This window comes from Rutidosis leptorrhynchoides, chromosome 11 (genome assembly GCF_046630445.1).
Source record: "Rutidosis leptorrhynchoides isolate AG116_Rl617_1_P2 chromosome 11, CSIRO_AGI_Rlap_v1, whole genome shotgun sequence".
Lineage (NCBI taxonomy): Eukaryota > Viridiplantae > Streptophyta > Magnoliopsida > Asterales > Asteraceae > Rutidosis > Rutidosis leptorrhynchoides.
In genome coordinates this window covers 401,143,910-401,169,916 of record NC_092343.1, presented here as the reverse complement: position 1 = coordinate 401,169,916, position 26,007 = coordinate 401,143,910, and the positions used below count along the sequence as shown (strand labels likewise).

The 26,007-nt window shown below is 35.6% G+C and overlaps 1 protein-coding gene across 1 annotated transcript; it reads left to right on the top strand.

Moving 5' to 3' along the window:
• The first annotated feature begins 18,458 nt into the window (after nucleotides 1–18,458).
• Nucleotides 18,459–25,246, top strand: LOC139877626 (uncharacterized). Its single transcript, XM_071865053.1, has 23 exons — nucleotides 18,459–18,718; nucleotides 18,907–18,987; nucleotides 19,068–19,167; nucleotides 19,237–19,321; nucleotides 19,411–19,460; nucleotides 19,526–19,605; nucleotides 19,728–19,787; nucleotides 19,891–19,990; nucleotides 20,099–20,176; nucleotides 20,262–20,326; nucleotides 20,870–20,938; nucleotides 21,027–21,104; nucleotides 21,195–21,290; nucleotides 21,401–21,471; nucleotides 21,650–21,727; nucleotides 21,851–21,944; nucleotides 22,019–22,114; nucleotides 22,632–22,810; nucleotides 22,929–23,043; nucleotides 23,126–23,257; nucleotides 23,708–23,916; nucleotides 24,086–24,190; nucleotides 24,472–25,246. The coding sequence occupies exons 1-23, from the start codon at nucleotides 18,665–18,667 to the stop codon at nucleotides 24,923–24,925; spliced, it is 2,529 nt and encodes an 842-aa protein (XP_071721154.1). The 5' UTR covers nucleotides 18,459–18,664; the 3' UTR covers nucleotides 24,926–25,246.
• Nucleotides 25,247–26,007: the final 761 nt, after the last annotated feature.

Genomic DNA, 26,007 nt, shown 5'->3' with positions numbered 1-26,007 from the left:
CGATTCATCGGAGAATTGGTAATCCTCCCAATATTTTGCTTCCTTGGCGGAAACACCATTGACCATAATTAACCTTGGTCGGTTGGTTGAGGATTCTCTTTTACTTAACCGTTTTATTATTTCCCCCCACCGGTTCTATTTCTTCTTCCGGTTCCGATTCTTCTTCCGGTTCCGATTCTTCTTCCGGTTCCGACTCCTCTTCCGGTTCCTCTTCGGGAACTTGTGAATCAGTCCACGAATCATTCCAATTTACATTTGACTCTTCATTATTACTAGGTGAGTCAATGGGACTTGTTCTAGAGGTAGACATCTATCACATAATATCAAACACGTTAAGAGATTAATATATCACATAATATTCATATGTTAAAAATATATAGTTTCCAACAAAAATGTTAAGCAATCATTTTTAAAGAAAACACGGTCGAAGTCCAGACTTACTAATGCATCCTAACAAACTCGATAAGACACACTAATGCAAATTTTCTGGTTCTCTAAGACCAACGCTTGGATACCAACTGAAATGTCCCGTTCTTATTGATTAAAAACGTTCCATATTAATTGATTTCGTTGCGAGGTTTTGACCTCTATATGAGACGTTTTTCAAAGATTGCATTCATTTTTAAAATAAACCATAACCTTTATTTCATAGATAAAGGTTTTAAAAAAAAACTTTACGTAGATTATCAAATACTGATAATCTAAAATATCCTGTTTACACACGACCATTACATAATGGTTTACAATACAAATATGTTACAACAAAATAAGTTTCTTGAATGCAGTTTTTACACAATATCATACAAGCATGGACTCCAAATCTCGTCCTTATTTAAGTATGCGACAGCGAAAGCTCTTAATAATCACCTGAGAATAAACATGCTTAAAACGTCAACAAAAATGTTGGTGAATTATAGGTTTAACCTATATATATCAAATCATAATAATAGACCACAAGATTTCATATTTCAATACACATCCCATACATAGAGATAAAAATCATTTATATGGTAAACACCTGGTAACCGACATTAACAAGATGCATATATATAAGAATATCCCCATCATTCCGGGACACCCTTCGGATATGATATAAATTTCGAAGTACTAAAGCATCCGGTACTTTGGATGGGGCTTGTTGGGCCCGATAGATCTATCTTTAGGATTCGCGTCAATTAGGGTGTCTGTTCCCTAATTCTTAGATTACCAGACTTAATAAAAAGGGGCATATTCGATTTCGATAATTCAACCATAGAATGTAGTTTCACATACTTGTGTCTACTTTGTAAATCATTTATAAAACCTGCATGTATTCTCATCCCAAAAATATTAGATTTTAAAAGTGGGACTATAACTCACTTTCACAAATTTTTACTTCGTCGGGAAGTAAGACTTGGCCACTGGTTGATTCACGAACCTATAACAATATATACATATATATCAAAGTATGTTCAAAATATATTTACAACACTTTTAATATATTTTGATGTTTTAAGTTTATTAAGTCAGCTGTCCTCGTTAGTAACCTACAACTAGTTGTCCACAGTTAGATGTACAGAAATAAATCGATAAATATTATCTTGAATCAATCCACGACCCAGTGTATACGTATCTTAGTATTGATCACAACTCAAACTATATATATTTTGGAATCAACCTCAACCCTGTATAGCTAACTCCAACATTCACATATAGAGTGTCTATGGTTGTTCCGAAATATATATAGATGTGTCGACATGATAGGTCGAAACATTGTATACGTGTCTATGGTATCTCAAGATTACATAATATACAATACAAGTTGATTAAGTTATAGTTGGAATAGATTTGTTACCAATTTTCACGTAGCTAAAATGAGAAAAATTATCCAATCTTGTTTTACCCATAACTTCTTCATTTTAAATCCGTTTTGAGTGAATCAAATTGCTATGGTTTCATATTGAACTCTATTTTATGAATCTAAACAGAAAAGGTATAGGTTTATAGTCGGAAAAATAAGTTACAAGTCATTTTTGTAAAGGTAGTCATTTCAGTCGAAAGAACGACGTCTAGATGACCATTTTAGAAAACATACTTCCACTTTGAGTTTAACCATAATTTTTGGATATAGTTTCATGTTCATAATAAAAATCATTTTCTCAGAATAACAACTTTTAAATCAAAGTTTATCATAGTTTTTAATTAACTAACCCAAAACAGCCCGCGGTGTTACTACGACGGCGTAAATCCGGTTTTACGGTGTTTTTCGTGTTTCCAGGTTTTAAATCATTAAGTTAGCATATCATATAGATATAGAACATGTGTTTAGTTGATTATAAAAGTCAAGTTAGAAGGATTAACTTTTGTTTGCGAACAAGTTTAGAATTAACCAAACTATGTTCTAGTGATTACAAGTTTAAACCTTCGAATAAGATAGCTTTATATGTATGAATCGAATGATGTTATGAACATCATTACTACCTTAAGTTCCTTGGATAAACCTACTGGAAAAGAGAAAAATGGATCTAGCTTCAACGGATCCTTGGATGGCTCGAAGTTCTTGAAGCAGAATCATGACACGAAAACAAGTTCAAGTAAGATCATCACTTGAAATAAGATTGTAATAGTTATAGAAATTGAACCAAAGTTTGAATATGATTATTACCTTGTATTAGAATGATAACCTACTGTAAGAAACAAAGATTTCTTGAGGTTGGATGATCACCTTACAAGATTGGAAGTGAGCTAGCAAACTTGAAAGTATTCTTGATTTTATGTAACTAGAACTTGTAAAATATATGAAGAACACTTAGAACTTGAAGATAGAACTTGAGAGAGATCAATTAGATGAAGAAAATTGAAGAATGAAAGTGTTTGTAGGTGTTTTTGGTCGTTGGTGTATGGATTAGATATAAAGGATATGTAATTTTGTTTTCATGTAAATAAGTCATGAATGATTACTCATATTTTTGTAATTTTATGAGATATTTCATGCTAGTTGCCAAATGATGGTTCCCACATGTGTTAGGTGACTCACATGGGCTGCTAAGAGCTAATCATTGGCGTGTATATACCAATAGTACATACATCTAAAAGCTGTGTATTGTACGAGTACGAATACGGGTGCATACGAGTAGAATTGTTGATGAAACTGAACGAGGATGTAATTGTAAGCATTTTTGTTAAGTAGAAGTATTTTGATAAGTGTCTTGAAGTCTTTCAAAAGTGTATGAATACATATTAAAACACTACATGTATATACATTTTAACTGAGTCGTTAAGTCATCGTTAGTCGTTACATGTAAATGTTGTTTTGAAACCTTTAGGTTAACGATCTTGTTGAATGTTGTTAACCCATTATTTATTATAACAAATGAGATGTTAAATTATTATATTATCATGATATTATGATATATAATATATCTTAGTATGATGTATATACAGTTAAATGTCGTTACAACGATAATCGTTACATACATGTCTCGTTTCGAAATCATTAAGTTAGTAGTCTTATTTTTACATATGTATTTCATTGTTAATACACTTAATAATATATTTACTTATCATTTAACATAATTAACCAAGTGTATCAATATCTTAATATGATTCATATGTACCTAGTAAAACGTTGTTATAACGATAATCGTTATATATATCGTTTTCGAGTTTCTTAAATTAATAGTCTCATTTTTATGTATATAACTCATTGTTAAAATACCTAATGAGATACATACTTATAATAAAAACATGTTAACTATATATATAACCATATATATGTCATCGTATAGTTTTTACAAGTTTTAACGTCCGTGAATCACCGGTCAACTTGGGTGGTCAATTGTCTATATGAAACATATTTCAATTAATCAAGTCTTAACAAGTTTGATTGCTTAACATGTTGGAAACATTTAATCATGTAAATATCAATCTCAATTAATATATATAAACATGGAAAAGTTCGGGTCACTACAGTATGCGTAGCGTACTTAACTTTGTCCTCTTCAGTACACTTACTTATAGCAAACACCGATTCGAATTTCTCGGTCCACCGTTTCAATCCAATTGGTCCTTCGGTTCCATCAAATTCCAAAGGTTTGCAGGCAGTGAATTCTTTGTAGGTGCATCCTACACAATTTCTTGCGCCATTAGCTGCATTGCTAGATTCAGCGTTATTGTTGGTATGTAGCGCAGCCTGTACTGCGGCTATGTTTGCAGCAAGAAAGGTACGAAATTCCTCTCCGTTCATATTCATGGTGTGTCGAGTAGTCGGTGCCATTTCCTTCAAAATAGACAACTGAATCGAGTTAATCATACAGAATATTAAGAGTAGTCAATAGTATTTCGTAGCATAATATGAACTCATTTATAAAAGCTTTTTCTTCATATTAGCGTTTTATAAGTTTAAATTCGGGTACTACCTACCCGTTAAGTTCATACTTATTAGCTAATATACAATTCAACTACTACAATTCCATATGAAAAATTGATTATAATAATATATCACATACAAATATTCTTCAAACTTACAACTTCGCTATATTATATATAACATGAAATATAGTACACTATGATACAAGACAGTTTTGAAGATAAATCTAGTTAATACGTAAGTTGTTCAGCAAAAGAAATAAAGACCCGTAATTCATAAGTCCAGAAACAAGTCATGCATTCTGGTTTTACTAAGACGACTTCCCATCCTTGGTCTTGTGAAAAATAACCGTTATGACCATTGGCTAGGCAGCATGTTGTAATGTCGTCAAAAGGACGAGGGCTTCGTAATGTCCAACAGCCCCATAATAATCTAAAAACCTTGTTTCTCACCCCAACTACTGAATCCGTCACTTGTGGGAAGGTTTTATTTAAAAGTTGCAATCCGATATTCTTTTTCTCACTTTGGTAAGAAGTTAACATCACTAACCCGTAAGCATAACATGCTTCTTTATGTTGCATGTTAGAAGCTCTTTCTAATTCATGAAATCCTATGTTGGGATATGTTGAGTCAAAATAGGTTCTTAACTCGTAGCGTAAAATTGCATTTGGGTTCCCCGCATTTAATGCTTTAAAGAAAACACGGCGTAACTTACGGTCTCCCCAATGTGATATACCCCACCTATCAAAGGAAAGCCTTTTATAAACTAAGGCATTTTCGAAAAGTCTTTCAAATGTTTGACAAGTTAATTTCGCCATAACTAAATGTGCTGATGAATTCTGACCGACTCTAGACAAGATTTCCTCAATCATATCCTCTGGTAGGTCTTCTAAAATATTCGGTCGTCTACCCTTAACGTCCATTTTGTTTTTATACTGTAAAATAGACAAGGATTAGATTCGTAATAACAAAAAATACAAGCAATTTTTACATAGAACATAAAAGTACAAGCACACTACAATACATTTATTACACAACATGCTCACACCCCTTTAATTTGAATCACCGGTTTCTTTTTCTTCGGACTTGGTTCTTTTTCCTAATCTTCTAGGGATATATGATGTTCCTCTAATACGAGTCGTCGTTTTCCACATTGGTTTAGAAAAACCTGGTGGTTTAGAGGTTCCCGGGTTATTGTCACGATATTGAAAATACGGGTGTTGACGGTACATATAAAGTTTATCGGGGTCGGAATCAGATTTCTCTATTTTGATGCCTTTTCCCTTATTATTTTCTTTTGCCTCATTAAATTGGGTCGGGGTAATTTCTATAACATCATCAGAATCCTCATCAGGATCCGATTCATTGGAAAATTGGTAATTTTCCCAATATTTTTCTTCCTTAGCGGAAACACCATTGACCATTATTAACTTTGGTCCATTGGTTGAGGATTTTATTTTATTTGACCGGTTTCTTGTGGTTCCTACTATTCCCCCCTCCGGAACCTCTTCTGCTTCCGGTTCCTCTTCTTCTGGTTCCTCTTCTGCCGGTTCCTCTTCTTCCGGTTCCGTTTCCTCTTCTTCCGGTTCTTCGGGAACTTGTGAATCTTGCCAATATATATTCGACTCTTCGTTATTATTAGGTGAGTCAATGGGATTTGTGCTAGGGTTAGACATCTATCACACAATATCAAATATGTTAAGAGATTAATATATCACATAATATTTACATGTTAATAATATATAGTTTCCAACAAAAATGTTAAGCAATCATTTTTAAAGAAAATACGGTCGAAGTCCAGACTCACTAATGCATCCTAACAAACTCGATAAGACACACTAATGCAAATTTTCTGGTTCTCTAAGACCAACGCTCGGATACCAACTGAAATGTCCCGTTCATATTGATTATAAACGTTCCATATTAATTGATTTCGTCGCGAGGTTTTGACCTCTATATGAGACGTTTTTCAAAGACTGCATTCATTTTTAAAACAACCATAACCTTTATTTTATCGATAAAGGTTTAAAAAGTATTACGTAGATTATCAAATAATGATAATCTAAAATATACCATTTACACACGACCATTACATAATGGTTTACAATAAGAATATATTACATCAAAAATAAGTTTCTTGAATGCAGTTTTTACATAATATCATACAAGCATGGACTCCAAATCTTGTCCTTATTTTAGTATGCAACAGCGAAAGCTCTTAATAATCACCTGAGAATAAACATGCTTAAAACGTCAACAAAAATGTTGGTGAGTTATAGGTTTAACCTATATATTATCAAATCATAATAGTAGACCACAAGATTTCATATTTCAATATACATCCCATACATAGAGATAAAATTCATTCATATGGTGAACACCTGGTAACCGACATTAACAAGATGCATATAAGAATATCCCCTATCATTCCGGGAAATCCTTCGGACATGATAAAAACGAATTCGAAGTACTAAAGCATCCGGTACTTTAGATGGGGTTCGTTAGGCCCAATAGATCTATCTTTAGGATTCGCGTCAATTAGTAGATCGGTTTACTAATTCTTAGGCTACCAAGCAAAAGGGGCATATTCGGCTTCAATCATTCACCCATATAATGTAGTTTCAATTACTTGTGTCTATTTCGTAAAATATTTATAAAACTGCATGTACTCTCATCCAAAAATATTATATTTTAAAAGTGGGACTATAACTCACTTTCACAGATTTTTACTTCGTCAGGAAGTAAGACTTGGCCACTGGTCGATTCACGAACCTATAACAAATATGTACATATATATCAAAGTATGTTCAAAATATATTTACAACACTTTTAATACATTTTGATGTTTTAAGTTTATTAAGTCAGCTGTCCTCGTTAGTAACCTACAACTAGTTGTCCACAGCTAGATGTACAGAAATAAATCGATATATATTATCTTGAATCAATCCACGACCCAGTGTATACACGTCTCAAGCTAGATCACAACTCAAAGTATATATATTTTTGGAATCAACCTCAACCCTGTATAGCTAACTCCAACATTACTGCATATAGAGTGTCTATGGTTGTTCCAAATAATATATATACATGGGTCGATATGATATGTCAAAACATTTGCATATATGTCTATGGTATCCCAAGATTACATAATATATTAGAATACATGTATAATACAATATAAGTTAGCTAGGATATGATTTGTATAGAATTGTTAATATTTCCCGTAGCTACAAAAATCAAAAAATATCCAATCTTGTTTTACCCATAACTTCTTCATTTTAAATCCATTTTGAGTGAATCAAATTGCTATGGTTTTATATTGAACTCTATTTTATGAATCTAAACAGAAAAAGTATAGGTTTATAGTCGGAATATAAGTTACAAGTCATTTTTGTAAGAGGTAGTCATTTCAGTCGAAAGAACGACGTCTTGATGACCATTTTGAAAAACATACTTCCACTTTGAGTTTAACCATGATTTTTAGATATAGTTTCATGTTCATAAGAAAAATCATTTTCCCAGAAGAACAACTTTTAAATCAAAGTTTATCATAGTTTTTAATTATCAAACCCAAAACAGCCCGCGATGTTACTACGACGGCGTATGTCCAGTTTTACGGTGTTTTTCGTGTTTCCAGGTTTTAAATCAGTAAGTTAGCATATCATATAGATATAGAACATGTGTTTAGTTGATTTTAAAAGTCAAGTTAGAAGGATTAACTTTTGTTTGCGAACAAGTTTAGAATTAACTAAACTATGTTCTAGTGATTTCAAGTTTAAACCTTCGAATAAGATAGCTTTATATGTATGAATCGAATGATGTTAGAAACGACCCAACCCGTATTAAAACCGGCCCATAAAATTTTTTCCTTTTAATACGCGTTAAATAATACTTTAGGTCCCATTACACTAATTCCAAAACATATTTGTTACCAAAGTAAGTTCAACGAACTTAAAACAAACATCAATAATTTAAACTCCCTAATACAATGGTTCATTAATTAAATCGTAATCCGGTTGTAATCATTATGACCCGACTAGTTACGTTTTCACAAAACCGAGCATGGTGATTTGGGACTACGCTACCCAAATCCTAATCGAGTCCAAAAGCAAGATCTTCTAAAGCAACCTAGCCAAGATCTCTAATCCCCAAGCTTACCCGAGCCGCCAAGCATGCGAATCTATAAAAATATCAACAACGAGAGGGTAAGCTAATGCTTAGTGAGTGAAAATATACTACATACATATATATGCATAAAATGGACACGCCACAATAATAATCAAATAGCGCATACCGAAGCATCAAAGTATAAGGCAAGCTAAACCTAGCATACCTCACGTTCACTAAGCACAAGCTAACAACACCAACAATATAGTAAGTTCGCAAACAACGTTGTGAACAATGCCAATAAGCTACAACCAGAAGGTCATCACGTCAATACAACATTATACGTATACAATATATATATATATATATATATATATATATATATATATATATATATATATATATATAACAACGCGTAAAACACCCAAGGTTAACCATAACGCTATGGTGCTACCGGCTCGTGGTTCACACCATATGAATTTGAGTCATACTCTTTTATAGTGCTACCGGCTCGTGGTTCACACTCGATGCTACCGGCACGTGGTTCACATCAATTATTTTATAGTGCTACCGACACGTGGTTCACACTCGATGCTACCGGCACGTGGTTCACATCTTATCGCACACATGTTATGGCACTACCGGCTCGATGGTTCATGCCATAACACCCAAAAATAGATACGCCATATACACGTACGTATAAATACTCCACTCACAATATTAACCCTTCGCCATTGGGGTTATATAATCCACATCACACGCCCATGTGATAACGTACACACAAAGTGTTCACCTCGCCAAAGGTGGTAAACCAAAACGCACAACCGTGCCAATTGGACCTATACACAAGTCCATCAATCCACCTATATGTGAAGTGAGCTCTATGACCGAGAACCACTTCACCCGACCTGCACCCATCCTACACATACATATGCACATAAGATATTAACACTCACCTTAAGCCTTGATGAATGCAACCAAGTAATCCGCAACACGCCAATGGAAAGTACCTATTCCATTAACACAAATACAACAACACAATTAGGGTGGATTTACAAATCGACCCAAATTGTCAAATAGTGCACTTTCGACCCAAATGCACTTCCAAGCTCAAACCGCGCCAAAACTGGCCAATGATCACTAACACAAGTGACAATGGTCCTAATATACCAATTAAACCCAAGCATAGGCGTTAAATACCAATCTTGCCCAATATGACACCTTAACACTAATTTGACCCATTTCAAAATTAGTTAACCAAAATACACCCAAAGTGGTTCCAACACTTCTATAATCACTAATACTAGTGATTACAAGCTACATACAAGCCTTAAACATGGTTAAATCATTAACCAACCCAAAACCCACCAACATCAACAATAACTAGTTACAATTACCCATTTCACCTCCTAAATGGGTTTTACAAATAACTAGCTCAAAACCCTAAACTTGAATATCAAATTACAAAGACGAAATTCGGAGTTGAGACTTACCAATACCACCAAAATGATGCCGTTGACGAGATGAACAACTTTAACACTTGAGGTTTGACCCAAAACAACCTCCTTCTTCTCCAAATGGAGTTCTCTCTCTCTAAAACTCTCCTCTCTCTCTAGGGTTTGAAGGTGAAAGTGTTTTTGAGTGAAAATGAGGATAATATGAGCCTTGAATCAGTCTTATGGCTCTAGAACCGGCCATAAGTGAATTTACCAAAACACCCTCAAAAGATTCCATTAAATGGGTTAATAATGTCATTACATCGACATTTGTCGCGTTTCGCGACACCTTGTCGCGTTTCGCTACACCAATACGCGACACACAACACTCAAACGCGACAAAGTGGACAGAAATCACCATCAGAAGTTGTCTCGTTTCAAGCATGTTTGTCACGGAACGCGACGCACCAGAACGCGACAAACTGCACTCAAACTCGACAGTTTACCTGATGTACTCCAATTTCACTTTTAAAACATCCCAAAGTCAATCGTGGTCAATGCATTACATCCAAACTATTAAATAATCATTCTTGGACTTCAAATGACGCCCCGAGCATCATGTTTAGAAAAACGGGGTGTTACAACTCTCCCCCACTTAGATTTGATCACGTCCTCGTGATCCTAATCACTTAATCAATCCAAACCGACACACTACGGTTCTCAACAAACATTTCAATCTAACTTTCATCACATTACTCATTAACCCAAGGACTAATCCATTAACTAAGACACACACTTGCACGCATTCTGCGCCGTGCAATACACGCAACAACCGAAGTCTACAACAATCACTTAGAATACGCGAAATCACCACGTATTCTTCCAACTCCTCTAAGCAATTCTTCTCAAAGAGTTACCCTTTAACAACTAAATTGTCACACGCGATTTATCAAATCACAATTCGAGCACTAAAACCATGCTCAATCCCTCACATCGAGAAAAAACTCAACCAATCTCGAACCGAGATATCAATCCCTTAGCGTACCTTTACCAAGGACAACGCTAAAATCGACCAAGTCTCAAACTAAGGTCAACAATCCGAACATTGAAGGTCGAACCACATGAATCCTTACGGATTACACTTACCACTAAACATCCTTTGTAGTGCGCAATACAACTAATACGCCACTATCCTAACATCATAAGCAACGGCTAAAACCAAAAGCGCCCAAAATGACTATGGCAACATAAATCCTAAGGTGTACAAAATCGACTATTGTCACACCCGTAACAACATGTGAGCGAAACACGGCTATCGCATCACTAATCACACAACATGGTCCTCACGATCCCACCATCGGTGTATAAAACAACCGATAGATCACACCACACGGTCCTTACCACCCCACCATCGGTGTATAAAACAACCGATAGATCACTCAACACCGAATGAAGTCAGCGGACCTCGTCAACGATTATGCTTCACCGATATATCACTACTCTCATGATGAAGTCAGCGGACCCCGAACGGTCATGCTTCACCGATCAACAATACCATGATGAAGTCAGCGGACCCCGAAGGTCATGCTTCACCAATCAACAATACCATGATGAAGTCAGCGGACCCCGAAGGTCATGCTTCATCAATCAACGCACTTTTGGCCTCGAACGACGAGTAGCGTAACATCGCACTCTGCTACGCCATAGTGAATCCTAACGGATACCACTAACCATTCACACACTCGAGCAAGAACCACCTATATCAAACATAGGCACAAAACAATAATTCTCTAGAAGAGAATCCAACACACACCTCCCTTAATCGAAGGATTTCACCTTGCTCACCAAACACGTCCATTATCTCTCAACGAGATTTACCACATTACCACCTCGGTGATAATTCAAATCCAAACCATAAGTACAATTTATCCGAAATTGTAATCTACCACAAATCAACCAAAACTAGGTCTCGACAACATTTTCCGGATCTACCAAAAGCATCATCCGAAATCTCACACTAAAACTTCCTCGTGCGGGAGTGTAACTCCCCCACTTGGAACTACGTCCCATATCCACAACTCGTACAACCGTACAATGCTACCAAAGGTAGACTTTACAAACGATTGGGCTCACACGACCCATCACCATATCTTGCTCCAGCCTTGAGCACACGAAGGATTTCAATCAATCCTTAAACACTTCGAACAAAAAGTGTACCACGATTACACAAACCACACCCTCGCAATCATCCAATTGCTCTAGTTTGTCAATTTCCACCTAGTCACTCATGTACCTAAGGGTTTCACTCCGGTACCCTAAGTACAATGTAACCACAACACAATCAGAGTTGAACACCACGCTAGTAGGTATAAAAGAGGCACCTAATGTCACGTCACGTAGACTCCTTTACCAACATACATCAAGATCAAACACTCGATCTTTTTCGGGTTCCAATCCACCCGACGAACCTCACGGTTCATCGACCTCCACACAAAAGCGAACACGCGCTTAACAACCGAACACCAAAACCTATTTCCATGGCTTGGTAGAAACATTTCCCAGATACTAAGGAATGCTTGGTGGCACCAAGTCTTACGCCCTTCGCCCGACAATCAACGTCACCATTGGGTACTTCCATTAGGAATGTCACCCATAACAACAATATGAACAACACAAGGCATTTAATCAACTCAAATTCAAACGGCACTTAATAAATAATCAAAGGGCATATTTATTAAAACGAAACGTACCTTAACGTCTCCTTGCCGCACCCGTCCCCGCTAACTTGGGATATTCCGACTTACGATGTCCTTCTTCTTGGCAATTAAAGCACACCATGCAATCACCCTTCGGTACCGAACATTCCCAAGACTTGTGACCCCTCACGCCACAATTGTAACATCTAGCCGCACTAGAATCCGGTATACCCGTTCGCGTACCACCCGTGCTCACACTCGGACCCTTAGTCCTCTTACTCGGAGCACCATAAGAAACACCCTTCTCTCCCTTGAAGGTTCACCCTTCTTCGATCGTGGATACGACTCGAAACCTCTAGCTAAGTCGAATAATTCCGAAAACGATTTCGCTTGACCCCGGCTAATTTTACTCTTCAAGTCATCACTCAAGGTCCGATAGAAATCCCCCATCAACAAACGATCATTTCCCAAATACTCCGGGCAAAAACGAGCCTTCGCCATAAAGGTCGTCTTGAGAGTATTCAAATCTATAGAACCTTGTTGCAAATTTCTCAACTCATTACACATTTCCGACAATTCGGCTGAAGTTCGAAACTCCTCGAAGAATTCCTTCTTAAACTCGTCCCACGATAAAGCCATAACCGGTTCACCACCGACAAGATCAATCTTACCATCCAACCAATCCTTTGCCCTACCCCTCAACAAACTAGTAGCGAGTCTCGTCTTTTTCTCGGGAGGGCATTCAATAGTGCGAAAACACCCTTCGACATCCGAGATCCAAGTTGAGCTCACTAAAGGATCCGGTTTTCCGTCATACATCGGGGGTTTAGTCCTCATGAAGCTTTTAAGACAACACTCCATTTCACCACTACTTTGAAGTTCAGAATACTTCCTATCCATTTCTTCTCGAAACGCACTCATTTGCTCTACAACGGCGGCCGCAACTCTAGCGTTAAACTCCAAATCGTTCGTCTCGATTCCTGTTTCCCGTCGCCATTCTTATGAATGCAAAGCGATTAGATCACGAACGTATAAAACCACACACACAACACCGCTCCATCTTGCTAAACACTCGTTGTACATCACTTGCTAGACACGATTTGCACCCGTAATAAGGTTTGCAAGTCCTTATTACGCACACACGCCGTATTAACTCGTTAGTACAACGACCGCCTCGCTCGTTGATATAAACAAACACAAACAAATTCTACGCGATATGCACATACGTGAGAATTATTATCACAACACAATTAATATATTAATAGTATCCGCATTACTAATACAAACGTTAGTCTACCTACAAACAAGGCACTAACTATAACCCATTCGGACCTGAAATCCTACAAGTCCCGCAACAAATAAGCACACACAAAAGTCTAAGTCTAGGTACCTATCTCAAGTCACCTAAATCCCTTAGACCATGCTCTGATACCACTTGAAACGACCCAACCCGTATTAAAACCGGCCCATAAAAAATTTTCCTTTTAATACGCGTTAAATAATACTTTAGGTCCCATTACACTAATTCCAAAACATATTTGTTACCAAAGTAAGTTCAACGAACTTAAAACATACATCAATAATTTAAACTCCCTAATACAATGGTTCATTAATTAAATCGTAATCCAGTTGTAATCATTATGACCCGACTAGTTACGTTTTCACAAAACAGAGCATAGTGATTTGGGACTACGCTACCCAAATCCTAATCGAGTCCAAAAGCAAGATCTTCTAAAGCAACCTAGCCAAGATCTCTAATCCCCAAGCTTACCCGAGCCGCCAAGCATGCGAATCTATAAAAATATCAACAATGAGAGGGTAAGCTAACGCTTAGTGAGTGAAAATATACTACATACATATATATGCATAAAATGGACACGCCACAATAATAATCAAATAGCGCATACCGAAGCATCAAAGTATAAGGCAAGCTAAACCTAGCATACCGCACGTTCACTAAGCACAAGCTAACAACACCAACAATATAGTAAGTTCGCAAACAACGTTGTGAACAATGCCAATAAGCTACAACCAGAAGGTTAGCTACATCACGTCGATACAACATTATACGTATACAATATATATATATATATATATATATATATATATATATATATATATATATATATATATATATATAACAACGCGTAAAACACCCAAGGTTAACCATAACGCTATGGTGCTACCGGCTCGTGGTTCACACCATACGCATTTGAGTCATACTCTTTTATAGTGCTACCGGCTCGTGGTTCACACTCGATGCTACCGGCACGTGGTTCACATCAATTATTTTATAGTGCTACCGGCACGTGGTTCACACTCGATGCTACCGGCACGTGGTTCACATCAATTATTTTATAGTGCTACCGGCTCGTGGTTCACACTCGATGCTACCGGCACGTGGTTCACATCAATTATTTTATAGTGCTACCGGCACGTGGTTCACACTCGATGCTACCGGCACGTGGTTCACATCTTATCGCACACATGTTATGGCACTACCGGCTCGATGGTTCATGCCATAACACCCACAAATAGATACGCCATATACACGTACGTATAAATACTCCACTCACAATATTAACCCTTCGCCATTGGGGTTATATAATCCACATCACACGCCCATGTGATAACGTACACACAAAGTGTGCACCTCGCCAAAGGTGGTCAACCAAAATGCACAACCGTGCCAATTGGACCTATATACAAGTCCATCAATCCACCTATATGTGAAGTGAGCTCTATGACCGAGAACCACTTCACTTGACCCGCACCCATCCTACACATACATATGCACATAGGATATTAACACTCACCTTAAGCCTTGATGAATGCAACCAAGTAATCCACAACACGCCAATGGAAAGTACCTATTCCATTAACACAAATACAACAACACAATTAGGGTGGATTTACAAATCGACCCAAATTGTCAAATAGTGCAATTTCGACCCAAATGCACTTCCAAGCTCAAACCGCGCCAAAACTAGCCAATGATCACTAACACAAGTGACATTGGTCCTAATATACCAATTAAACCCAAGCATAGGCGTTAAATACCAATCTTTTCCAATATGACACCTTAAACCTAATTTGACCCATTTCAAAATTAGTTAACCAAAATACACCCAAAGTGGTTCCAACACTTCTATAATCACTAATACTAGTGATTACAAGCTACATACAAGCCTTAAACATCGTTAAATCATTAACCAAACCAAAACCCACCAACATCAACAATAACTAGTTACAATTACCCATTTCACCTCCTAAATGAGTTTTACAAATAACTAGCTCAAAACCCTAAACTTGAATATCAAATTACAAAGATGAAATTCGGAGTTGAGACTTACCAATACCACCAAAATGATGCCGTTGACGAGATGAACAACTTTAACACTTGAGGTTTGACCCAAAACAACCTCCTTTTTCTCCAAATGGAGTTCTCTCTCTCTAAAACTCTCCTCTCTCTCTAGGGTTTGAAGGTGAAAGTGTTTTTGAGTGAAAATGAGGATAATATGAACCTTGAATCAGTCTTATGGCTCTAGAACCGGCCATAAGTGAATTTACCAAAACACCCTCAAAAGATTCCATTAAAATGGGTTAATAATGTCATTACAGCGACATTTGTCGCGTTTTGCGACACCTTGTCGCGTTTCGCGACACCAATACGCGACACACAACACTCAAACGCGACAAAGTGGACAGAAATCACCATCAGAAGTTGTCTCGTTTCAAGCATGTTTGTCACGGAACGCGACGCACCAGAACGCGACAAACTGCACTCAAACTCGACAGTTTACCTGATGTACTCCAATTTCACTTTTAAAACATCCCAAAGTCAATCGTGGTCAATGCATTACATCCAAACTATTAAATAATCATTCTTGGACTTCAAATGACGCTCCGAGCGTCATGTTTAGAAAAACGGGGTGTTACATGTTATGAACATCATTACTACCTCAAGTTTTGTGGATAACCCTACTGGAAAAGAGACAAATGGATCTAGCTTCAAAGGATCTTGGATGGCTTGAAAGTTCTTGAAGTAGAATCATGACACGAAAACAAGTTCAAGTAAGATTTTCACTCGAAATAAGATTGTTATAGTTATAGAAATTGAATCAAAGTTTGAATATGAGTATTACCTTGTATTAGAAAGATATCTTACTGTAAATAAGAAAGATTTCTTGAGGTTGGATGATCACTCTACAAGATTGGAAGTAAGCTAGCAAACTTGGAAGTATTCTTGATTTTATGAAACTAGAACTTGTAGAATTTATGAAGAACACTTAGAACTTGAAGATAGAACTTGAGAGAGATCAATTAGATGAAGAAAATTGAAGAATGAAAGTGTTTGTAGGTGTTTTTGGTCGTTGGTGTATGGATTAGATATAAAGGATATGTAATTTTGTTTTCATGTAAATAAGTCATGAATGATTACTCATATTTTTGTAATTTTATGAGATATTTCATGCTAGTTGCCAAATGATGGTTCCCACATGTATTAGGTGACTCACATGGGCTGCTAAGAGCTGATCATTGGAGTGTATATACCAATAGTACATACATCTAAAAGCTGTGTATTGTACGAGTACGAATACGGGTGCATACGAGTAGAATTGTTGATGAAACTGAACGAGGATGTAATTGTAAGCATTTTTGTTAAGTAGAAGTATTTTGATAAGTGTCTTGAAGTCTTTCAAAAGTGTATGAATACGTATTAAAACACTACATGTATATACATGTTAACTGAGTCGTTAAGTCATCGTTAGTCGTTACATGTAAGTGTTGTTTTGAAACCTTTAGGTTAACGATCTTGTTAAATGTTGTTAAACCAATGTTTATAATATCAAATGAGATTTTAAATTATTATATTATCATGATATTATGATGTATGAATATCTCTTAATATGATATATATACATTAAATGTCGTTACAACGATAATCGTTACATATATGTCTCGTTTCAAAATCATTAAGTTAGTAGTCTTGTTTTTACATATGTAGTTCATTGTTAATATACTTAATGATATGTTTACTTATCATAATATCATGTTAACTATATATATATCCATATATATGTCATCATATAGTTTTTACAAGTTTTAACGTTCGTGAATCACCGGTCAACTTGGGTGGTCAATTGTCTATATGAAACCTATTTCAATTAATCAAGTCTTAACAAGTTTGATTGCTTAACATGTTGGAAACATTTAATCATGTAAATAACAATTTCATTTAATATATATATAAACATGGAAAAGTTCGGGTCACTACAAGACCCGGATCCGATTAAATTAACCCGTCTCAAACCTGAACCCGTCAGGTCCCCATTTAATTACTAACTAGCTGGTAAACAGGTTTCCTCAGGGTATCCGGATACCAATTTACTTACGAACTATCGGGTAAATGGATTCTCTCACGGATATTCAAATCTTTTTTCGGATATACGAGCCGGGTAGTCGGGTATACAAGCCGGGTAATCGGGTATACAAGCCAAATATTTGGATTTACGGGCCGAGTATATGGACTCGGGCATTTTTCGGGTACACGGGTCGATTAATCAGGTTTGTGTATAAAACTATTTATTCAAACCGAACCCGATCTAAAAATATCGAGTTTCAAAATTTTCAATAGAGTTTTTTTGCTATCCGTATGCATCACTTTGTAATTTATTGCTTTGTGCTTTTCATAGATATTTTTTTTTTCTTTCTAATTTTACTTACACATGTAATTAGCCTAAACCTAAAGGGTTATTTATGTAAATCTTTTTATACTTATTTTTACCACTGTCATTGGCAAAAACAAGATGAGACGTTAACACGAAAACTTTTCCACAGCAAAAAATAAAGCTTTCGAGAGCAAAAAATAGACACAGATAGAAACAGGCTTTACATATATATTCTTTGTATCTATATCTATCCATCAATTGGTTCATTTTAGGGTTTCTTTCTTCGCAATCAATTTCTCACAATTCCATTTTCTCAGTTAACCTTCATTCCAGTTCACACCTAATTCTTCTAAAAAAAAAAAATCCCCCATAACAAAAACCCTAATTTTGCACAATTAAGTTGCCATGGGTAATGGCGCGCCTGAGAAATTATCTACTTCGAACAACAATTCGATGCAGGTGAGTTACTTAATCAGCTTCATTTACTCTTATTAATTGCGTATTGTTATGCTTTTAAGTTATTAAGTTAATATTTAATTAGCTTCACTTAATATGTTATTCAGTGTTACTTATATACATACATATGTACATATAATGTTCTAGATACGTTGTTTAACCTGACTGATGAATGGTGTGAATAATGATAGCGTGTTAAGGTGTATCGACTGAATGATGATGGAAAATGGGATGATCAAGGGACTGGTCATGTTACAATCGATTATTTAGAGGTGCGTTTTTATCGTTACATCTTAATATACAATCAGTGAAATTGTTAGTATGAATTTCAACTTATGATAATATATTATAGAGGTCTGAAGAATTGGCCCTGTTTGTGATTGATGAAGAAGATAATGAGACTTTGCTTGTGCATCATATTAGTTCGGATGATATTTATCGCAAGCAAGAAGGTATCTTTTTATATAAAATCGGGAGTCGTTTAGTGGTGTTTTTCGTGATTTAATGGTTTTGTTGTTTAGGAACGATAATTTCGTGGAGGGATTCAAAGTTTTCAAGTGATTTAGCTCTTAGTTTTCAAGAGACTACGGGTTGCTCATACATATGGTACTTAGTTAATCGATATTTTCATGTATTTTATATTCCTTGTTAGTACCTTTTGTTTATTCATATGATTATCGTTTTGTTTTACGTAGGGATAATATATGCAATGTGCAGCGGAATCTGCATATCGACACTCTCCGCAGTAACTTTGATCTACCTTTAGACTTTATTATCTTTTGCTAGTTCTAATTTTCATGTATAATGCAGATGACACATATAATGGGGCTAACAATGAGTTGCGTGAGTTGCCTGCTGTTGAATTATCAACACTTCCTTCAATACTTAAGGTTCAGAGTTAGAATAAAAGTCTGTTATTTGTATCATTATTATAAAATCATATCAGCTGATATTATATTTATATTATTCATTGAAGTAATGAAGTTTATGTTGAATGATGTTTTTCTTGCAGGCTGTAGTTGACAGTAGTGTTACCGATCAGTTGGGTGTAACTGAGCTCATACTGCATGATGTATGTTGTTCTTATTACTCAAGAGCATAAAGCATATATATATTATTATCCTATAATCTTTATTAATGTAAACATATATAAAATGTAAATATTTCGCGAACAGCATGTCTTTTTTCGGAAGCTGATGGATTTGTTTAGAGCGTGTGAAGATTTGAAGAACAATGATGGTCTTCACATGATATACAAGATTGTTAAAGGGATCAGTTAATACCCCGATTTCCATCATCTTCATCAATTTTTAAGTATTTTTCTATCATGATATCATGATTTTTTTTTAAAACCTGATGAATTTGTATTTATATTAATTGCAGTTCTACTTAATAGTCCTCAGATATTTGAAAAAATATTCAGTGATGAATTAATGATGGATATTATTGGATGTCTTGAATGTGAGTTTTTTGTTCTAGAAATGATGACATCATCTCTGTTTCTTTTGTATGAGTCTTACGATCGCTTTTTTGTGTTGGGTTACAGATGACCCGGAGATACCTCACATTCATCATCGAAATTACCTTAAGGAACATGTTGTCTTTAAGGAGGTACATAATCTTAATGTTTTTGTTTAGTGTTTAGATTCTTTGGATCTATGCGTTAAGCAAAGTTACAAAAATCGCTACTCGGGGACTCTTTAGGGAGTACTCGGCAACTCGGGGTACTCGGATGTTGACCAAGTTTTACTTAGACTCATTTGACCAATTTTTGACCAATTGTGACTATTTTTCTGACTTTTGGTCATGTTTTGACCCTTTTTTTGAGTGATCCCGAGTTTTGGCCAGTTTGACCTAATTTAGGCTGAGTTTGACCTAGTTTTGGCCGAGTTTTGATCTAGTTTTGACCGAGTTTGACCTAGTTTTGGCCGAGTTTGACCAAGCTTGACCAAGTTTGACCGTGAACTCGCTGAGTACTCCCGAGTTGCAAAGACGAGTACTCACCGAGTAATTCCGAGGTCTGCAACACTGGTGATGATTTAAAAGATGTTCTTTTAGCCATTATTATTAATTATAAATTATAAATTATAAATTATTAATTAGTTTTTATGTAAGCAATATACGGAGTAATAACTTTAGTGGTCACTCATGTAGGCCATACCAATTAAAGACCCTTTAGCCTTATCGAAGATACATCAGACATACAGAATCGGTTATCTAAAGGTTGGACCTGTTACTTTTGCACCTATTAATTATCTTCTATTATTTGTTGTGGAATTTATAATTTATTATATATATGTTTCGTTTTTAGGACGTTGTGTTGCGTAGGGTATTGGATGATGCCACAGTTGCAAGCTTTAATTCTATGATTCACTCGAATAATGGAATGGTGAGACTCTCACATTTAATTATTTAAGTTTAAATATCCATATAGTTAAACGCTTGTTTATTGTTTAATTATTAGCATGTTTTTTGGTAGGTTGTTACTTTATTGAAAGATGATAGCACGTTTATTAAGGAGTTGTTTGAAAGGTTAAAATCTCCTACTACATCTCCTGATTCCAAGAGAAATCTGGTAAATTTTCTTTCTTGATGCTACTATTATTATAATTGAAATTATAAATAATAAATAATAATATGTGCACCTTTCATCTTGAGTAAGTATGTTTGCATGTCAATGTGTAGGTTTTTTTCTTGCAAGAGTTTTGTAGTCTAAGCAAGAGCTTGCAAGTTGTCCAACAACTCCGCCTATTCAGGTGTAAATCTTGATCTTGTTTTTTAATGTGTGAATCAAGGTTGCAATACTTGCCACTCGAGGAGTACTTGGATGTTGACCAAGTTTGACTTTGACCAAGTTATCACAATTCCAAGTAATCCCGAGTTTTGACCGAGTTTGACCAAGTTTGACTGAGTTCTTTTTAATGTTTGTAATAGGGATCTAGTGAGTGAAGGCATATTTGGTGTGATTACTGATATTTTGCAGAGTGATGATAAGAAACTTGTTCTGACTGGGTAAGCAATTTGTATATCACTTTGTTGTTGTAAGTAGGTTTTCATATATTTTTTTATTTATTTTTAATTCTTTTTTTTTAAGTGGCACAAAGACCAATACTTAGACATATCTTATGAATGCAGGACAGACATCCTTATGTTTTCATTGAACCAGGACCCAACCTTGTTACGTTCTTATGTTAGTCGGAAAGAAGGTGTACGATTACTTGGGCTTCTGGTATGTAACACACAATATGTGTATTGTAATTCAGTTTTTATTAGGAAAATAACAAGGTGGTTAATATTTTATAGGTGAAAGGTATGCTTACAGATTTTGGGGATGATATGCATTGCCAATTTCTTGAAATAATCAAAAGTCTTCTTGATTCTTTTTCTTCTGCAGGACAGGTTAGTCTACTTATTAATTTCCTATTTTTCATTATCTTATAGCCGTTGGTTATTGCAACATTTCCTCAATGTTGAAGAACTTGGAATTACTCGGCGAGTACTCGGTCAAACTTGGTCAAATTTGGTCATTTTTCTGTAAACACCCGGTCTAACTCAGCTAAAACTCAGTTTACTCGAGAAACCGGTCAAAATTCGGTCAAATTCCTCGATCAAAAGTTTGTCAAAACCAGTCGAAGTCAAACATGGTCAAAACCAGTCAAAGTCAAACTTGGTCAAAGCCAGTCAAAGTCAAACTTGATCAAAACAGTCATAGTCAAATTTGTTCAAAACCAGTAAAGTCAAACTTGGTCAAAATCAGTCAAAGCCGAAGTTGGTCAGAACACGGCCAAAGTCAAACTTGGTCAACATCCGAATACTCCCTGAGTACTGAGTAGTGATTTTTGCAACCTTGGCAACATTTACTTTGTTCACTCTGTTTTTTTTTTTTTTTTTTGTTTTTTTTTTTTTGTTTTTGTAGAGAGATGCTATTGTTGAAGTATTTTATGAGAGGCATTTGGATCAACTAATCAATGTAATAACATCATCATGCCTTCCAAATAATTCTGATGGAATTCAATCGAATGCAAAGCCTGAAATACTTTTGAACATATGTGATCTCCTATGCTTCTGTGTTTTGCACCATCCTTATAGAATAAAGTAATCTTCTAATTCTTCTATCTTAATTAAATGTTTATAATAAAGTTTTTTTTTTAATATATTTTTTATTTGTTCCATGTGAAATATGCATGTGAATTTTTTTCCGTATGGTTTGCAGGTGTAACTTCTTACTTAACGGTGTGTTAGATAAGGTATTGTATCTCACTCAACGAAGGGAAAAATATCTTGTAGTTGCAGCTGTTCGATTCATTCGAACCCTAATCTCACATAACGTAAGGCTACATTTTTTTTATACTGTTGTAATTTGATTAATTAGTGCACTGTAAGAATTATTTAATTTGGTGATATTTGCAGGATGAACATCTTGCGACGTATATTGCAAAACACGACGTGTTTAAGCCAATTGTTGATGTGTTTACCATTAATGGTAGTCGCTATAATTTGTTAAACTCTGCAGTTTTGGATCTTTTCGAGCATATCCGTAAGGTATTTATTACTATTTTCCTTTTTTCGTATATTTATCCAGGTTGCAAAAATCGCTACTCGGGGAGTACTTAGATGTTGACCAAGTTTGACTTTGACCATTTTCGAACAAATTTGGCTGATTTTCCAAGAAATCGCGAGAATTGACTTAATTTTTGAGTAATATTGAGTTTTCGCTGAGTGTTGACCGAGTACTCGGGGAGTACTCAGATGTTGACCTAGTTTGACTTTGACCAATTTTGCTTATTTTTCGAGAAATTGCGAGATTTGACTATTTTTTCGAGTAATATTGAGTTTTGGCCGAGTTTGACCGAGTGTTGACCAAGTTTCAATGAGTGCTGACCAAGTTTGACTGAGTACTCGGGGAGTAAATCCATGTGCTGCAACACTGAATTTATTATATGCCCTATGATTTGTAGCGCGTGGTCTGATGATATAATGACCTTTATGCAGGATAATATGAAGATACTATTGAAGTATATAGTTGAAACGTTTTGGGATCGGTTGGTTAAATTTGACAGTTTACCTTCAATTCAATCTTTCAAACTTAGATATGATCAGACACAGGAGCATGCAGCAAATCTAATTGAAGAAGATTCTAGAAGACGTGTAGAAGAGCGTGTTTTGGAAAAAGAAGAGGAGGATTATTTCAACAAGGATAGGTATTTTTCTTCATTACATTATCCTAGTTATATTATCATTGACAACTTCGGCCCATTTACTTATTACCCAAGTTGACCCCACACCTATCTCGACCCGCTACCCAACCCACCAGCTTTAATTTATAGATTTTGAATACCTTATTTTGCTGATTTTGGTTATGTTTGACAGTGATGAAGAAGATTCGACATCTGCATCAATACCTTGTACAACAACGCGAAAACATGTACAACCTGGTTTAACCAATGGGTCTGATGCCAGCTGTCCATCGTCAAGGTATTTGTTTGTTAATTACAAGTAGTAAATAGCTGGCCCCACTTTGTTGGGGCAAAATGAAAAGCCCCGAAAGAGAAGCCAAAACCACAAAAAAAAAAAAAAAGATGGCATCAGCGACAGATAAAACAGAAAAAAGGGACAACTGCAAAATGACATTTTTACCCTTGTGAACAGTAAAATGGCCTCCGTAATTAGTATAGTGTGTATATAATACCATTTGCTGAGTATATAATAATTTTAAATTTAAATATAATTTTGTTGAATGTGTTTTTTTGTTAAAGGCCCGGTGGACTAGTTGATTATGAAGACGATGAGGATGATGAAGACTACAAACCACCACCAAAAAAACACTTGGAAAAATCGGAAGACATTGAAGAAAGTTTAGAATTTAGATTAAAACGAAAACTTTTAGCTGCAAAGGACGAGTCAAACTTGGTCAAGAAACACAAATTAAGCACCACAACCCCTAAATCAAAAGAAAGTTTATTTGCTACATTATGTTCGACTCTAAGTCACGCATCACTACCTGTTATGAAATCAACGATTGGTACACATGAGAAGAATGAAACGAGTCATGAAGAAAACGGGTCTGTACACCGACCCGAAAATAGTAATCACAAGAGTGAAACGGGTCATGAAGAGAACGGGTTCGTAAACGTATCTGAAAATAGTAATCACAAAAGTGAAACGGATAGTCAATCGGAGATTAGTAATGAAGAAAGTGTGAAAAAGTAGTTACGGGCTTCTAGAAGCACAACTTTTTTGAACGAAACGTGAAAGGAAGGAAATTGCTGATTATGTACAAACCCTCTGTTAATGCTAAACTTGTTACGTCACAGTTTTGTCTAGCTTTATATCAACTACATGGTTAGCAGTTTGAACTGTTTTTTTGTGTTAAGTTTGTGTTTAAAAAAAGGGGGAAAAGGGTTTTGAGTTAGGTAAGAAATTGGGGAGACGCCCCTTTGGGAGATGTAGTACTACATGAAGTATATTTTGTACATTACAGGTCTATAAGGAAACTGAAAATTCATTTTATATATAGACCAAACACTTTTGTTAGCGTAAAATCTTTTGTGTTTTCTTGAAATTTTGTTGTATAGGATTTTCGTATCTGGCAAAAAAAGGTTCTCGTGAATATTATAATTATGACTAGGAGTTCGTTATGATAGAAAGGTTGTAAAAGTCGTTAGTTTGCCGGAACAAATCAGTCAATCAAGGGATGGTCGTTAATTAACTTTGATTTTGATCAATTAACCAACTTAAACGTAAATATCAGACAAAATGAAATTACTCCCTAGGATTTTTATGGGTTAAAGCCAAAAATAGGCTACAAACTTAAAACTTACACAAATGTACTGATGTCGCCCACAAACTCATTTCCGTCCTACTGTCGCCTACAAACTTATAAAAAATGTGCTGATGTTAACATTTCGTTACCGGTTACCTGCTGAACCGGTGAAGTTAATTATTAAACTTTTTTTTATTTATTTTATATGTCCTGATGTCGCCCATATACTTTCAGTTGTGTCCCGATGTCACCCATATACTTTCAGTTGTGTCCCGATGTCGCTCATATACTTTCAGTTCTGTTTCGATGTATCACCGACGTGTCATGACTACTTAGAAGCCACATAATCAACCATTTTGATTGACGGTTAAAAAAAGTATTTTGTTTATATTAGCACATTTTTTATAAGTTTGTAGGCGACAATAGGAAGGAAATGAGTTTGTGGACGACATCGGTACATTTGTGTAAGTTTGTAGCCTATTTTTGGCTTTAACCCGATTTTTATAGACAATTCTTAGGGTTGTTATTA

Bases quoted from the DNA above. Each gene is read 5' to 3' on its own strand.
- LOC139877626 (XM_071865053.1), top strand. From the start codon at position 18,665: ATGGGTAATGGCGCGCCTGAGAAATTATCTACTTCGAACAACAATTCG. The intron at 18,988-19,067 runs GTGCGTTTTTAT...AATATATTATAG, and splicing joins TTACAATCGATTATTTAGAG to AGGTCTGAAGAATTGGCCCT. The intron at 19,322-19,410 runs GTACTTAGTTAA...TGTTTTACGTAG, and splicing joins ACGGGTTGCTCATACATATG to GGATAATATATGCAATGTGC.